Below are 15,150 nucleotides of genomic sequence, written 5' to 3'. Positions count from 1 at the left end.
ACTCTTTTGTGATTTCAGATCACATCATACAACTAAATATATCTGCGATCACAAATATAATTTACAAATGCCAAATGTTACTTATAAGAAAAACATAATTTGTTCTTCTTTTGTTAACTGAGTTTATAATACACAAACAAAAAACGGAAGAAAGCCGAAATCTTCTGAAATATGTTCTTTTGTCATATTTTCATCACATCGGAAGACATTAGAAAACACATGAATGTCTGTGACACTTCACCCACAGAACGTGCTGCGATACGTAAATATCATGCCATTTCCTTCTTGTGTGTAGCACCATGAGAGGCAGTTGATGAAGACGTCTCAATGTTAAAAAAGGTATTGGATCTGTAGTGAGCCTCTCTCCGAAACTGGAACCATCTGGAACCATCTGGAAACTGAAGATGAACTAAAAGTGAAACTGCTTATTGTGTAGTCGGCCAATAGTCACTGAGCGAGGGTGAAATGGTAAAGAAAAACACAAACCGCCTGCTTGGACTACTTCACTGTTTCTCCCTTTCATTGCTTTCTTTGTCATGCTCCCTGTTGTCTGCTGAGCTGCCACCATTAATTTCTGGTCTGTATATTATTTATTTATTTTATTCCAAGCGGACCGTTGTAACTGAACAGGCCATTAGATTTAATTGTTTTTCATTTACATTCCTAAGTAAAATAAAGAATAATAAATGAATTACTCAAACAATCGAGACTGTATGACAATAGTTAGACCAACTCCATGTAGATTCATCTTTACATGTTACCTCGTAACATCAGAAGCTGTTATTTTTGTGTGTTTTATTACATGTAATAACTAAAAAACATTGTAGAACAACCTTCATTTTCAGTGGTGCAGAGGTAGTACTAAAACTAAACAGAAATGCTATATAAACTGAAGCCAAAACAAAGAAGAAAAAATAATAACCAAGGACAGTTAAGATCAAGAAGACAATAATTAAACCTTAAATTGGTCTCAGCCGTATTATTGAGGTCAGTTTAAAAGGGTTTGTAGTTGTTCTTTAGAGGCTTTTAAACAAGCAATCTAATGCAGTCCACTTCGGGGTTGAGTGGTTTGCCAAATTGATCAGCAATTATGTATAAAACTATAACACACTGTATTTGTGTGTTTGTGTGTGTGTGTGTGTATACAGGACTGTCTCAGAAAATTAGAATATTGTGATAAAGTTCTTTATTTTCTGTAATGCAATTAAAAAAACAAAAATGTCATGCATTCTGGATTCATTACAAATCAACTGAAATATTGCAAGCCTTTTATTCTTTTAATATTGCTGATTATGGCTTACAGCTTAAGAAAACTCAAATATCCTATTTCTAAATATTAGAATATCATGAAAAAGTATACTAGTAGGGTATTAAACAAATCACTTGAATCGTCTAATTAACTCGAAACACCTGGAAACACATTTTCAAATGTTTGATTTTGTTTTGCTGTTATAAATCTTTTTTTTAACTTGGTCTGAGGAAATATTCAAATTTTATGAGATAGGATTTTAGAGTTTTCTTAAGCTGTAAGCCATAATCAGCAATATTAAAAGAATAAAAGGCTTGCAATATTTCAGTTGATTTGTAATGAATCCAGAATGCATGACATTTTTGTTTTTTTAATTGCATTACAGAAAATAAAGAACTTTATCACAATATTCTAATTTTCTGAGACAGTCCTGTATATATATATATATATACACACACACAAACACACATATATAAATGTACATATATACGCATATATGTGTACATATCCATATATATAACATGTGTATATGTATATATACGTGTACATTTGTGTATACAGTATGTGCACATGTGTGTACATGTGTGTGTATATTTAGACCGATAGGCAATTATTTAACTAATTTTGTGAGCAAATCTCTGACGTGATTGTTTGTGAAAGCTTTACAGCACACATAGAGTCTAACAGTACAGCTACACGTTTAAACTTTAGGCTACATTGTACAATACTTACTCAGTGTTTTGGAACTGCTTAAATGAGTCATACATTGGGACTAATTGTGTTTAAAAAGTCTGTGTTTGAAGTGCATCCACCCACTGCTCAAAACAACATTAATCTAATAATGTGACACCGTGCTCAATTCTCAGAATGAAAGATGTCCCTGCTCAGTGGAATATATGAACACAATAAAAAGAAAGTTAAACAAACAGTACAGAGGTTAGCTTTTTGCTTTTACCCTAAGACCATGACTTAAGTTGGTTAAAAATCCCAGTAATATTCAAGTAAATACAGTTATGAGATGATGTATAACATAAACTGTATTCTTCTAAAGAATGTGCACAGCCACCATGGATGCTACAGTTGTAGCTGCTCATGCCAGCACTTCACAGTTTGCTCCGCACTATAAAATTAACCTCATGTGGGTACAAAACAGCAATCAGCGTGACTGTACAACGTTCCTAATTGTAATAATAGTCATCTTTCAATGACATCACAAACTGTAGACTTGTGTTTCCCCTCTCTACTGTAAATGTGGGAAAGATATATTCAGCATTCACTTTTTCATGTTTGATTTAGCTATCCAAGGTCACAGAGGTATCACGTGCAGATTCTGTTTTGAGATGATTTTCGGTTGAAATGAGCACAACCCTCAGCAGTTCTTTTGTTCTCCCACACTTTCCACAAATCAGTCATCGTTTCTGCAGAACGAACTGAACGCCACATTATCTTATCTACCTTTCATCTTCCACATTTTTTCATGTGCATCACATTTTATTTGAGATTAAAGTAGGGCTGTGTCTTTGTGGAGCACTAATTGCCATAGAGCTTCAGTAATTAAAGGACAATAAAGCCTTAGTAGTAATTAGTTTCTCTTGTTTGGTTGCTAGCCCATCAATTGTGCCTCAATAATACTGATCATTAGCATGCGCCTGGGCAGTGAGGGATGCTGGGAAAGGAGCCCTGCACACACAGCACTCCACATTCCATTCCCATGAAGCCATGGCACCGGGCCATGTGGTTAACCCTCCATGTGCTGGGCCTGGGACAGTGGCAGGCTGTGCCTAAAAGTGAAGGACTCCACTGTAAAACATAGAGGTCGCACTGTCACATAATAGACCTGCTGAAATAATGACCAGCTTTTTACATTTCTGCAGGGGGAACATAAGAGCTGCAGCAGTGGGCAGATGCTGCTGTCACAGTTTGTGTAAAAACAATTGTACCCTTCTTGGAGTTACATTCTCCTCTATTCACATCCAGGCTCTCCTAATGAAAGCCTGTCTGCAATACTGTTTAGGACTGATGAAGAGGATGTAGAAGCACCATTTTAATTCTGATGCATCCTAAAAACAATTCAAATTAGGTATCTTTAAAGAGAACGGCTTCAGCAGGATAAAGCGTGTTTCTGTGCAGGCAGGGTGTATGGATTGTGCTGTAAACTGTGGCATAGTAATAACGCCAGGCAGCAGCAAATGTGCTCCGTTCTGTACTTTGCCTTGACATGATTGAAAGACAATGGTCCCATGGATAGGCCATTTCAACATCAAATGTGCATGCACATCACAGGGCAAGGGTGTGCTATCCATCACATTCAGTGAGCTGTCAGAGGCAGCTCTCACAGCTCCAGCTTTTCACGATGCACATTGGCAATACAAGATTAAACTCCTTTGTACATATTCCATCTTGTAATACTATATTCCACACACAGTTTAAGGGTGATCAGTGTTAGCTACTCTGCTTTGTTGTGTGAGGTTAGTTTTAGGGCTTTAATTTGACGTTTTCTTGTATTTGTTGCTCTTCTTTTTACCAAAAATAACACAACACCTTAAAATACAAGAACGACTGGAGACAAAACACATATGACTAATGAAGTTTACTTTTTATTTAATCTTAACTAACCTATCACTTCTTAAACTCTATAAAAGACTGTAGCCTACCAAGAATAAGATATTCGGCAGTTTCCTTTTGCTTTAACCTATTCATAGGCATTGGAGCAAGTGAATTTAGCTTTACTGCCTGAGGCAATATAGGCTGTGATAGGTTTTGAATAATGAGGTGATATCGATATTCAGTTTGTTGTGCCGCAAATGAAAAATAAAAATACATAACAACATGGTGTAACTACAGAGAGACTCTGTGCAACCTCCTCCCATCCACCTTGGCACAATAACCCAAACAGAAGCCTCTATGGAGCCCTGATGGAAGCAGAGTGCGCTTCATAATGCACAGCCGTGCACACTACTACATTTCCAGCTAATCAGAAGCGCGCAGTTGCAGAAAGGAGAGCGGTTGCCAAGGCAGCACACCAATCTCCCCTCCCCCTTCTCCCTCGGTTCCTCTTTCCCGTTTATTATCGGCAGAGGTCGCATGGCAGAGGGAAGTCCGACCACTTCTGTACTGGAACCAATGCAAGAATATGCACCACCATAACAAAGCCTGTATGGAGTCCTGAGAGCAGAGGCTGACAATTTATGGGCTGCTGTTCAGCCGTAGAACAAGATCCAAACAGAGAGGACCAAAGTTAGAGGTTTTGCTTTTATTAGTTGTGGAACAACGGGATAGTTTTGCCAACACGTGTGTATCCAAAACATTTGTGCTCTCCGTGTTGAGTGAGTGAGCGTTTCGCATCCTGGTGCGAGGCTCCGAGGAGGACTGCGCATCACCAGAGTTGGTGCCGAAGTTCGGCCGCGAACGGTTGTGAGGGAAGAGTGTAGGCTACCGAGTGAAACTCCCCCACTTCTTTCTTTCTTTTTGTCCCTCCTGCTCCGGCGTTGTGTTTGCTGAGACGATAGTGAGTCAAAGACGCTGCAAGTGATTTCATGCCTTCAGTCTCGCACAACCTGAGATGGACGTGAGATTTTATCCTGCTCCCCCGGCAAATGTGGGTTCATGCTCCCTACCGACTGATCCAAGTTGTCTGAGCTCCTTGGACTATTACCACTCGAACAAGGTAAATAACAAACTGTGTTGTCTCGTGCATTGACATGCTTCATATATCACCTGTCTCCCTACATGAGCCAACATTCATGCAGCGCAAAACGCATGCTTTTTCTTCTCTTTTCATCCACGGGCGCTCACTTGCCCCAAACACACAGCTATCCAAAAACATGTCAAGTGTCAGCAAATAAAGTGTCCCGAGCTCCGATTGGACTGGTTTTAATTTAGACTGCAACGGGACGCATCATTTGTATTCACTGTCACTCTAGACTGAAAGCTGCAATCTTTATATTTTGTTCAAAGAAAATGTGTTGTCAAACTTTTTCTCTCTCTCCTCCAACCAACATGGTTATTTTGTTATTTCCCCGGTGAGATTGTGCAGTTGTGTTCCGCACAAAGCTGACATTACGTGTCCCACCCGATGTGGAATACCAGAGGCTGTATAGAATCCATACTGCCCCACTCTGCTCGCTGCTCCAACAGTATCTTCCCTCTCAATGATTTCTTATAGCTTACATGCTTTTCCGATGGGAGTTCGACGATTAAATGGATGTGTGCCAGTAATGTAGCCTACTGGTAATTACTTTTTAAAGAGAAATCACAGAGTGGCTGCTACATGCTACTCTTTTCTCTCTCTCAGTTTGGACACCTCGCAGCATTTGCCGTGTGACCTGCACTGACTCCATTGCAAGTGCGCAGGTGGCATTTAAAACAGCATTATGAATATGTTGCTCTTTGACATTTTCCTCGAAAAAAACATCTCATCATCCTATTGCAAACAACAAACCAGTTTATAGTAATCCTGTTTTAAATAACCGAAGGATGGGGCAACACTATAAATCTCTCGATGTATTGCCATAAGAGATTAGAAAAACACCACAAAGTAAAATAAGCTCACAGCAAAAGTTGTATTGAGTTCCACAAACACAATATATGCCCAGTAGAAACACTGTAGATAAACTGGTATATTAAGAGATGTGCAGCTTCCACAGTGTTTGCAACATCTCAGCCATCTGCAACCACTGAATTGGACTTTGTTGCCATCACTTACCGTGGTTTGAATATTACAAATCAAAATGCTGTGGATGTGGACCAGCTTCTAGATGGAGATGATTTGGAGTTCTTCTGGCTTGCTTGCTCAGATAAAGATAGCTTTCAGGTATGACAGCGAGGAGGAATGATGCACAGTTGGCGATGTTGATGTTTTTCTGTGTGGGCAATGGAAAGTGTCCGTCACCGAACGAAACCTTCCAGCTATCAACTGAAAAGATCATCTCCTAATTTAGACCTTAAAAATGACGCAACAATAATCTCTGCTCAGGTTTTGGTAGCAGAAAGCTTGTTCAAGTGCGAAAGACAGAAACAAAAGCAACTGGGACACAGTTTTATTCTGTGACTCGCATTCGATCACAGATGAAATGAAGTCGATATAAAACATATACCGATAAGGCAGGTGTACACCTGTGACAGTCAAATGGGCTCATATAACTGTCTTCTTAGGATCATCCTCTATGCGGATAATCTGAAGAATATGATGATATATACACACACAAACACACACACACACACACACACACACACACAGATACACACTGCATGAATCCTGGAAACAAAGACACTAGAAATGAAATGATATGAAGTGCTTTCACGAGGGAGAAAGTGACACCAACTACTGTCACCGATACAAAAGTATAGCGCCCCTCAAAATTACGAGTGTTCATTTGAATTATTGAAATCCCTCCACTCCCTTCGCTTGAGGGAGTGGGGGCTCTTTCCACAAGGGGAGGTATAATTTGCTATCATCACATGTGTAACACTAACTACCTTCACTAGCGATGCAAATGAGGCCCGCGAGCGGCAGGGATCACTTGGTGTCCTGTTAACACAGAGCATGGGGTCAAGTTCCGCTCCTCCAACGCTTGTCAAGCTGTCTGTGGCTCCATAGAGACATCTGATTTGTTATGTAGGTTCTGTATCTACGGTTTAGATCTGCCCGCTGCTAATCATGTCTGACAGCCCCAGTTGGTCACATTCTGCCCAGGTCTCTTTCTGAAGCCGCATGGAGGCAAAAGGCTTATCATAAGCATTAAGGTCAAATGTTTTTATGGACTTACTTTGCATATCCATGTGGATATATTTTTATTTTTTAGCTTAATTTGTTGTTGAGTCGGTTGCCTTTTGTAGTTAATCTTGAGAACATTCTTTTGGGATAATGCTATTTGAAAAGAGAAAAAATAAGAAGGAGCTTTTTGGTGAGATGGTCGCAATTTGGCAACTGTGTTGAGATTTAGCACCATTATTCCTCTCTGGATTCAGTATCCCTGTTTGAAAAAAAGAAAAGAATAAAAAAAAATATTTCGGAGGCCGTGAAAAGCTCTCTCCCCTTTTATCGCTGTGAAATTAACACTGTTATCTGATTTACACACAAGCATTGGATGAAAATGAGCTTGTGCTGGTATTTCTGCTTTATAGTGTGTTTATTTGGAAACTTATTTTCTGTCTACTCTGCAGCAACACAAGCCTAGTTTGAGTAATTATCAAGTTTATGGGACTTCCAGAGAACACGTGTACTGCTCATGCTTTCAGCCTTTGTCACACTGTTCATTGGAAGGAGAGACGTGTTTCATTCATATTAGTTCATGTGCTTCTGGATGCACTCTTTCTCTCACCTAATTTAATGTGCTGATGATTACCGTGTTCACTCATCTCTGTGTGAATAATTTCCGTTACTTTGGCACTGTTGTCCGTGATCAACAAAAACATTTTGCATTGAGGAAAATGTGAACCCTTTCTCAGCCAAAATGTGTCATCGACTGGTCCTTGAGTACCATGAATCATTCTGCTGGCCAAAATAGTTTGAGCTAAGATTGTAATCACTGAAGTTCAGCACTATCAAACTGAAAATAGTGAAGAACGTAAAGAAAAGAGATGAATAAAATGTGCAGAGACGGTACTTCAATGATAAGATGATTCTGAAAGATCCATAAATAACCCTGAAGATTTCGACTTCAATACTTTCAATACTCATCTTATTTCACCGTGAGTTATGTGTCTTTTATTACTGTGGTGGTCTCCCACAGCCACGGAGAAATGAAAGATAATAATACTATTACAACAGTTCTGTGCTCTGATGGTAATATTCAACTAGGCCATGTTTTAATGGTGCCTGCTGCTTTCCAAGCTGCATGATACACATTTTACTCATATATACTGTGCAAACACCATACACATTCACACCGTGTCTATTGTAGAAAGAATCTAAAGTATAAGGATGCATTTTGTCTGACACAACATGTATGTATGTACTTGTTGTTTGTCTGACGCTTTTAGTTTGCTCTGTGAAATGGGAACACAGTGTCTGCTCCTTTATTTGAATACCTTAAGCAAACAGTGCTGACTGCTGCTGAGGTGAGGCGATGCATACAGTATAGCAAGAGCATTGAGTGCAAAGAGAATAAGGCCCTGTGTTAAAACACCCAGGCCCCACCCAGCTCATATATCCTCCCAACAACTGATATCGGCTTTGATAGGACATGACTGAAGAGCTGGCTTTGTTAGTTGGTGGTCTTCTCTGCCTCAGATAAGATGAGGGATGATGTACTTCATTTGAATGGCTTATCTCAGTTTTATTTTTTATTACAGGATTGCCTGGTGTACTGTACGCTGTGCAAAGGTTTGATTACTTTACATTATTGTATTCAGCCAGTTTTCACCAACTGATCGTCCTCAAGTGAAATAAGCTCTTGAATAAACACACATACTTATTGTTAGTGTTGGCTAATTGTAAGGGGTATTTTTAGTCCCTCGATTACTTACACATGGCTGACAAATTAACCAGTCACCGTAATGCTGACTATACCCAATGTTCATGTTGAGTAGCGCTGTCGCTATTAGCTAATGACAAACTCTGTGTGACAAGAGAGGGAGAATCAGAGAATGAGTGGAAGTCAAATGGGTTGAAGTAATCAGTGGCCCAGTATGGGGACAGTGTGAGTATCTGTGTGTGTGTGTGTGTGTGTGTGTGTGTGTGTGTGTGTCTGTCTCTGTGTGTGTGTGCAGGCTAACCCGGGACCATTCAAGCGTTTTGCCGACTACAGAATCACAATCACAATTTCTTTCATAGCCCGGTGCAGAGGAAGGCCATGCATACCACAGTAAGGGCCTGTGACACACAGCGAGCAGGGGCAGAGCAAAAACAGCCACTAAATCATATTCTCCCAGCCCCAACACACGGAGGAGATTTTTAATAGGGATTCCGACCATTTGAAATCATTTCAATAAAACTGGAATTGGCTCTGACATTTGCAGAGTCACATAGCCTGCATATGGCACAGCCATTTCTTGCCATATATAAATATATATATGTGTGTATTAAACCTCGGTGACTCTGGGTAAAAAAGTAATTTTCCCAACCAACCAAAAGGTGTCTGTTTTTTTGTTCTGATCGATGCAGACAGACATACGCATAGATGAAAGGCAATAGGACACGAGACGCTGTATTACCACACACAGGGTCAGGAATAGCTTTTTCATATTTAAACGCTCCGTGTCGTGTTGTTTGCCCTTTAAATGCAATGTTTGTGTTTGATGTAGGATATGAGAGTGTCAGTATGAATGTGTGTGGTAGTGGCATTGGTGGGGGGCTACCCATGTGCTAATTATTGGCCCTGGCAGTGCTAAGCTACTTCCTCGTTGGTGGGTACCAGTGCGTCCCCCTCAGCGTCTGTTACCATAATTAAGACCAGCAGCCCCACTGTAGTGTGCTTACATTAGTCAGCCCGGGCCTTCCCATGGGGCAGTGCAATGGCATTCTCATTCTTGCTGCAGAAGAAGAAAGAAAAAGAAACCGCACCAGCACCTGCTCCAGAGGAGGCCTCTGGGTGTTGAGTTTAATGTTGATTATGTTTGTTAATGAGTGTAAACACTCAAAAGGAAAGACACGTGACATCATGGTGAAATTGATGTGTAAACAATGCAGCTTATCTGTCTCTCCGTCTCTTTAGTGGTTTGAACTTAATTTCACTGAAAAGACTATTGGAGCTTTTAGCTGTCCCATCGTGGCTTTTTGACGTCTCAAAGAAACTCACAATTTTAGTTTTTTCTGTAAGAAGTAAAAGAAAGGAAACCCCTCTCAGAGTATGATAGGAAATGCTATAATATACAATACACCACATATTATAGTGTGCGTCTAAGCTCCGACAGACCAAACCAGCTCAGTTGCAGTGCTGAAATTATAAGTTGAGAGACAATGTTTCTCTGTTTTATAAAATTGTAATGTTCTATATTTGAGTTTTGACTCTTAAAAAAAAGCAATATATAGACTTGGGACGTGTGACGTGAATGTTTACATTATATCGACAACCAATCAACCGATTCATCTCTTATTAAAATAATAAATAATCACAGCCCTCATATATAAAAACAGCATGCCTACTTTATGGACTTGATACATGTATGAATGTACATATGTACTATGTGTATGTATGCAGTGTGCTGTATATGTACTGTATGTAAGTATACATGCATGGAAGGGGCTGGAAGCTGGACAAACATTCCCAGTTGTCCCAGCTTCCTGAGGTATGTCCTGTGCAAACACCATGGCCCATGGTATAAACTCCTTGCCAGGGAGTTACGGCTCTTTCCCTCCCTTGTTTTCACTGAATACCCTTTACAAATATTATCGGCCTGGGGTCAGTGCCATGTTTGCACTGCGACCTGATGAAACGGAGCCCATTTATAAGTTACATTTTTGGTCCAAACCCAGACTAACACATAAACAGTACATATAAAGTAGAATGATCAGAAAGCATGAATATAGAGTATTTGTATTTATCTTAGTGTGCCTGCAGGTCAATTTATTTATTTTGGGAGCAAGATTATAAATCAGAATGCTTTTTTTAGGGTTGCCATTCATTTCCAGATCTTTGACTTCTCACCTGAGCACCGGTGTCTGTCATTCATTCACTGGCAGGCGTCAGTTTGGACTGTGAGAGGATTCCACTTGAGGAAGAAAGGGTTGATTAATCCATATGCACCTGAATATGCTCTGAATATGCTCTCTTTCCTCTTTCCCCAGCTGTGACTGTCTCCACTTGTCCCTAGTCTGGCAGGAGCATGTGTTTATAATGTGTGACATATTTAGCAGGCAGATATAATTGCCTGTGCAAGGCTGTAATCGTCTGCGTCCAATTCAGTCAGCAGAGACGGCGGGAGCCCACGGAGACACCGAGGTAATCAAACTGGGGCTCATTCTTCCTCTTTGAGAGCTAATGATGAGCTTCATGATCACTCACAACGGGCAGAGATAAAAGTATCACAGAAAGTACAGTGGTAATACTATGGTTTTAGGTCTTGCAAAGCCATTACTATGGTTTAAGAATCACCCACAGGAAAAAAGAGTAGTGTATGCTGCAGAGTTATGGAAAGAGAAGAAAAATAGAGATAGATGTTGCTAAAGAAAAAGGGAGGTATAGAGGTTAGTGGAGACTTGTGGGTTGAGAAAAGAGAGGGAAAGCAAGAGAACTAGGCCTTCTCTTTGTTTTGTCGACCTATTTAGTCTCAACTGGCCACGAGCCATGTCAATGAGTGATGTCGCTAAGAAAAACAAACAGGGAAGAAAAGTGGGATTTTGGAAATTATGACATACGGTCGATGGTGTTATGCTGTCGAGGACTCCATCTCTCTCAACAACCTCATAGACGCTCACAGGGTTGTTAACACACAGGAACGGAAAACTTGAGCGGATCTTTATATAGAATTGTTAATAACACAGTAGACAGTAGTGAAAAACCATAGCCTAAAGCAGCACTTACTGGCACAACCCACGTGAACCAAACAAGTATGTGTGTATGTGTGTGTGTGTGTATGTGTGTGTGTGTGTGTGTATGCATACATGTATGGTGTTTTGCTGGCACCTTAACAGTGGTGGAAGAAGTATTCAGATCATTAACTTTAATAAAAGTAACAGTTCTACACTGTAGAGATACAGGTTCAGTATCTGTATGTGTGTGTGCATGTGTTTGTGTGTGTGTGTGTGTGTGCACCCAGAATAGAATCTGACCATTGTTTGTGTGTGTGAAGGCAAAAGATGGCTTGCTTAGTTGCTTTTGACCTTTTTTTAACAGAAGGATTACTTAAAGGGTAATTTCACGCAAATTACAAAAAAAAGCATTCTCACGTGTTTTATTAACAATAAATCAATTTCTGCTGCCAGAACAATTTATTTGATACGTATGGCATTTTACATTGAAAGATGATGATTACAAAATGTTTACACTGCTACATGTCTTCCCAGAAAGTGTCCCTGTTACTCTCTCCATAGAACACAAAAATGTAATATTTTTTGTCAATGTCAATTTCCTAAAACCTTTGTTCAACCAGCAGTCAAAATCATAATCATAGTCTGATTACTATCAGAGAAAAGCAGCAAATCTGTACCCGTTGCTGTTAATCTGCAACAACGGGTACAGATAGTCCAGTTACTTAGCAAAGGCATTGGGAATGTTATAACTAGGAACAAATGTTTGCAGCAGCCGGGCAGGGAAAAGGAGTGAAAACTGAGAGATGGTCATGTTTTATTAAGCCTGATAATGCAGCCTAATCTGTGGCTCGGGTTACACAGTGCTTTATGGGTAATTAGAGATCATGTTGTATTCTTGGCCTGCTGAAAATATGCACTCCGCCCTAATACCCTCCTATCCGCCTTTTACCCACCACCTCCCTTCTTCTCTCTTTTCAATCTCTTCCTCCCTCACAAAAAACCCAGCATGCTTCAAAATTATCTGGCTTCCTGTCAAGGAAACAAACAAATAAACAAACATGGCAGCCATCCTCCAGGTAGCTAGTCATCAGAAAGTTGATACCTCGCTGTAAGATACTTGGACATGTGCTAATGTGCTCAAAATTCAATGAGAGGAAGTTGACAGTGGAGCACTTTGTGGTTTGCATTGTGGAACTTGTTAGATTAATGACTAATGCCTCCTGGCAAGTGCCCCAGGTTTACTATTACCAAAACAATGGCACTTGATACAGAGCGCCGTAGCCTTGGTTTTCACACAGACAGAAGCTCAGGCTGGTGTTTTCTTTTGAACCCTAAATGCTGACTGCCCATTCATGCAACATCCCCCGAACACAGACACACACACAAAGGAAATTCTCAACTGTCACAGTGACTTGTTAAAAACAACAACAACAACAGCTTCTTTCATAGCTCAATGTCCCCGATGTTTCCATTCTTACAAACTGAGAAATGTTCCCCTTTCTCAGAAAGTAGAGATTGCTATCACCAAGTTTAAAACAGTCCACGTTTTTATATACATAAAGATATAAAATTACTTGGATTATGACAGCCGCTCCACTAAAGAGTCTACATTTTAGGTGAACATTATTGATGCAATATTGTGCACTTTTATATTAAAAGCATCAGCTGCCTCAAGAAACTGTACTAGTTTGAAGACTGGATGAAAAGCAGTTTAGATTCTAACTCATGGACTTGAATGCAGTCTTTCCCCAACAATCTTTGTCACACTTTGTGGTTTCAGCAGCAAAATTACCATTACAAAAAAAAGAAGGCATGAAAGAAATGATAAAACCAGCCATATAGAAGTCATATGCATTCATCTCCTCTGCATCTAGGTGCCACTCATAAAATGTCATCCTACATTATGCGCTATATGAGTCACTGAAGAAAGTGTATTATTGAACTATTTGATTCCTATGCTATGAGTACACATGGTAAGCGTATTAGATACAAGCCACAAATAATGAAAAAAATGTTGGTCATGTGGCACAGAACTCATGGACCTCATCAACCTGTTCAGAGCCACCAGAGGTCTTATGTCTTATCATTATTATCAATAGGTAAAGGCATAGTGCATCAGAGGGAGATATAACAAACTTTCAAACAGCTCATATACCATCAGGCACTACATTTGCATAAAAATGTACCAAATTGCAAAACTGAGCTATATTCAAAGCATTCAAGTAGCATGATGATTATCAGCAGAACTAGAAGCGTTTATAAGTTGAGGTAGCTAATGGCTACTAGTGTTTTCTTTGTGAGTATATAGAGGCAGATTATGAACCAGAGACAAAAAAATAAGCAAGCTAACAACATTAAAGTTGTTCACCTGCTCGTGTCAGTTTGAAGTAGGGCCAATTTAAACACATACTGTTTTAATTGGCTGCAATGGTCGTCAATCACTGTAAAGTCTCTTTATTACCATACATATGCTCAGTCTAACTTTTGTTCATCAAGGTCAACAGATTTTTAAAACATGTAACATTTTTACCATCCGGCTACCCCGCCTGTATTCCTGCTGATATTGCAATATTCATCATCTAATTCACAGGTGCTGTCATGTGGCGATATGTGTTCATTTTGGTTCAGTTTGTCGTTTTCTCAGAGTGATGAAACTGTAAACTGAAACCACAAACACGTGACGTCATTGTGGGCCAAAAGGTGCTATGATTGGATGCAAGTGATATCACAAAAATCCCAAGTTGCCCAATTAGAGCTGCACACGTTTTAAACACATTTTTAACCCTGCACACACACACACACACAGACACACACACAGACACACACACACAAACACACACGCACGCAGGGTTATATACACTGACTTTTACACCTCTGAATCCTCCATCGTCCAACCACACAAATACACTTCCCGTGTAGCTTCAAGGCATTTCATTTCCTCTCCTCCGATGACAACATCACAATATAATGGGACATGGTGTCACATGACAAAAGCAAGTACAAGGAGCAATCAAATATCTCTCTCTCTCTCACTCTTGCTCTCGCTCTCTCTCTCTCCAGCTTGAAGGGCAGAACGGTCAGTCGTTACATCAACTAGAGTTTGTTCAATTACAGAATAATGTGCTGAGTGGCCTTGTCATAAGCAGAGTGATGAAGCAGATACAAAACTAATTAATGATGTGTGTTCCTGAAGGGTTTTGATGAAATACCTTGCTTTCTGTGCTCATTCTGTCCATAGAACTGAACAGTAGAGAGGCTGAGATGCTTCATTCAGGCATGTCGCTGAATGGGGCTGCACTGTAAAAGAACGTGCCATCCTGACCAGTGGAGATGCTATAGAGTTGTAATATTTGCACTGTAGGACGTGACAAACCAAGACTAAAAGAGTAACGTCGTGAACAATTTCCCAAATAAAGAAACAAGTGCTCTCAAGGGCCCTCATTCCCTGTGCGTCTTCTAGAAGCAAATTAAATTGTACTCAACATTT

General features: G+C 39.9%; 1 protein-coding gene across 3 annotated transcripts in view; it reads left to right on the top strand.

Moving 5' to 3' along the window:
* Positions 1 to 4,344: 4,344 nt before the first annotated feature.
* Positions 4,345 to 15,150, top strand: part of LOC130199694 (thymocyte selection-associated high mobility group box protein TOX-like) — a 72,534-nt gene continuing 61,728 nt past the window's right edge. For all 3 annotated transcript variants that reach the window (XM_056423410.1, XM_056423409.1, XM_056423408.1), the window contains exon 1: positions 4,345 to 4,916. In XM_056423410.1, coding sequence (XP_056279385.1) covers positions 4,812 to 4,916 — 105 coding nt within the window. In that variant the 5' untranslated portion in view covers positions 4,345 to 4,811. The remainder of the gene's footprint in view (positions 4,917 to 15,150) is intronic.

The sequence above is a fragment of the Pseudoliparis swirei genome, chromosome 9, assembly GCF_029220125.1.
Source record: "Pseudoliparis swirei isolate HS2019 ecotype Mariana Trench chromosome 9, NWPU_hadal_v1, whole genome shotgun sequence".
NCBI classification, from domain to species: Eukaryota; Metazoa; Chordata; class Actinopteri; order Perciformes; family Liparidae; genus Pseudoliparis; species Pseudoliparis swirei.
Note: the sequence above shows the minus strand (reverse complement) of the source record. Positions and strands in the feature narration are given on the sequence as shown.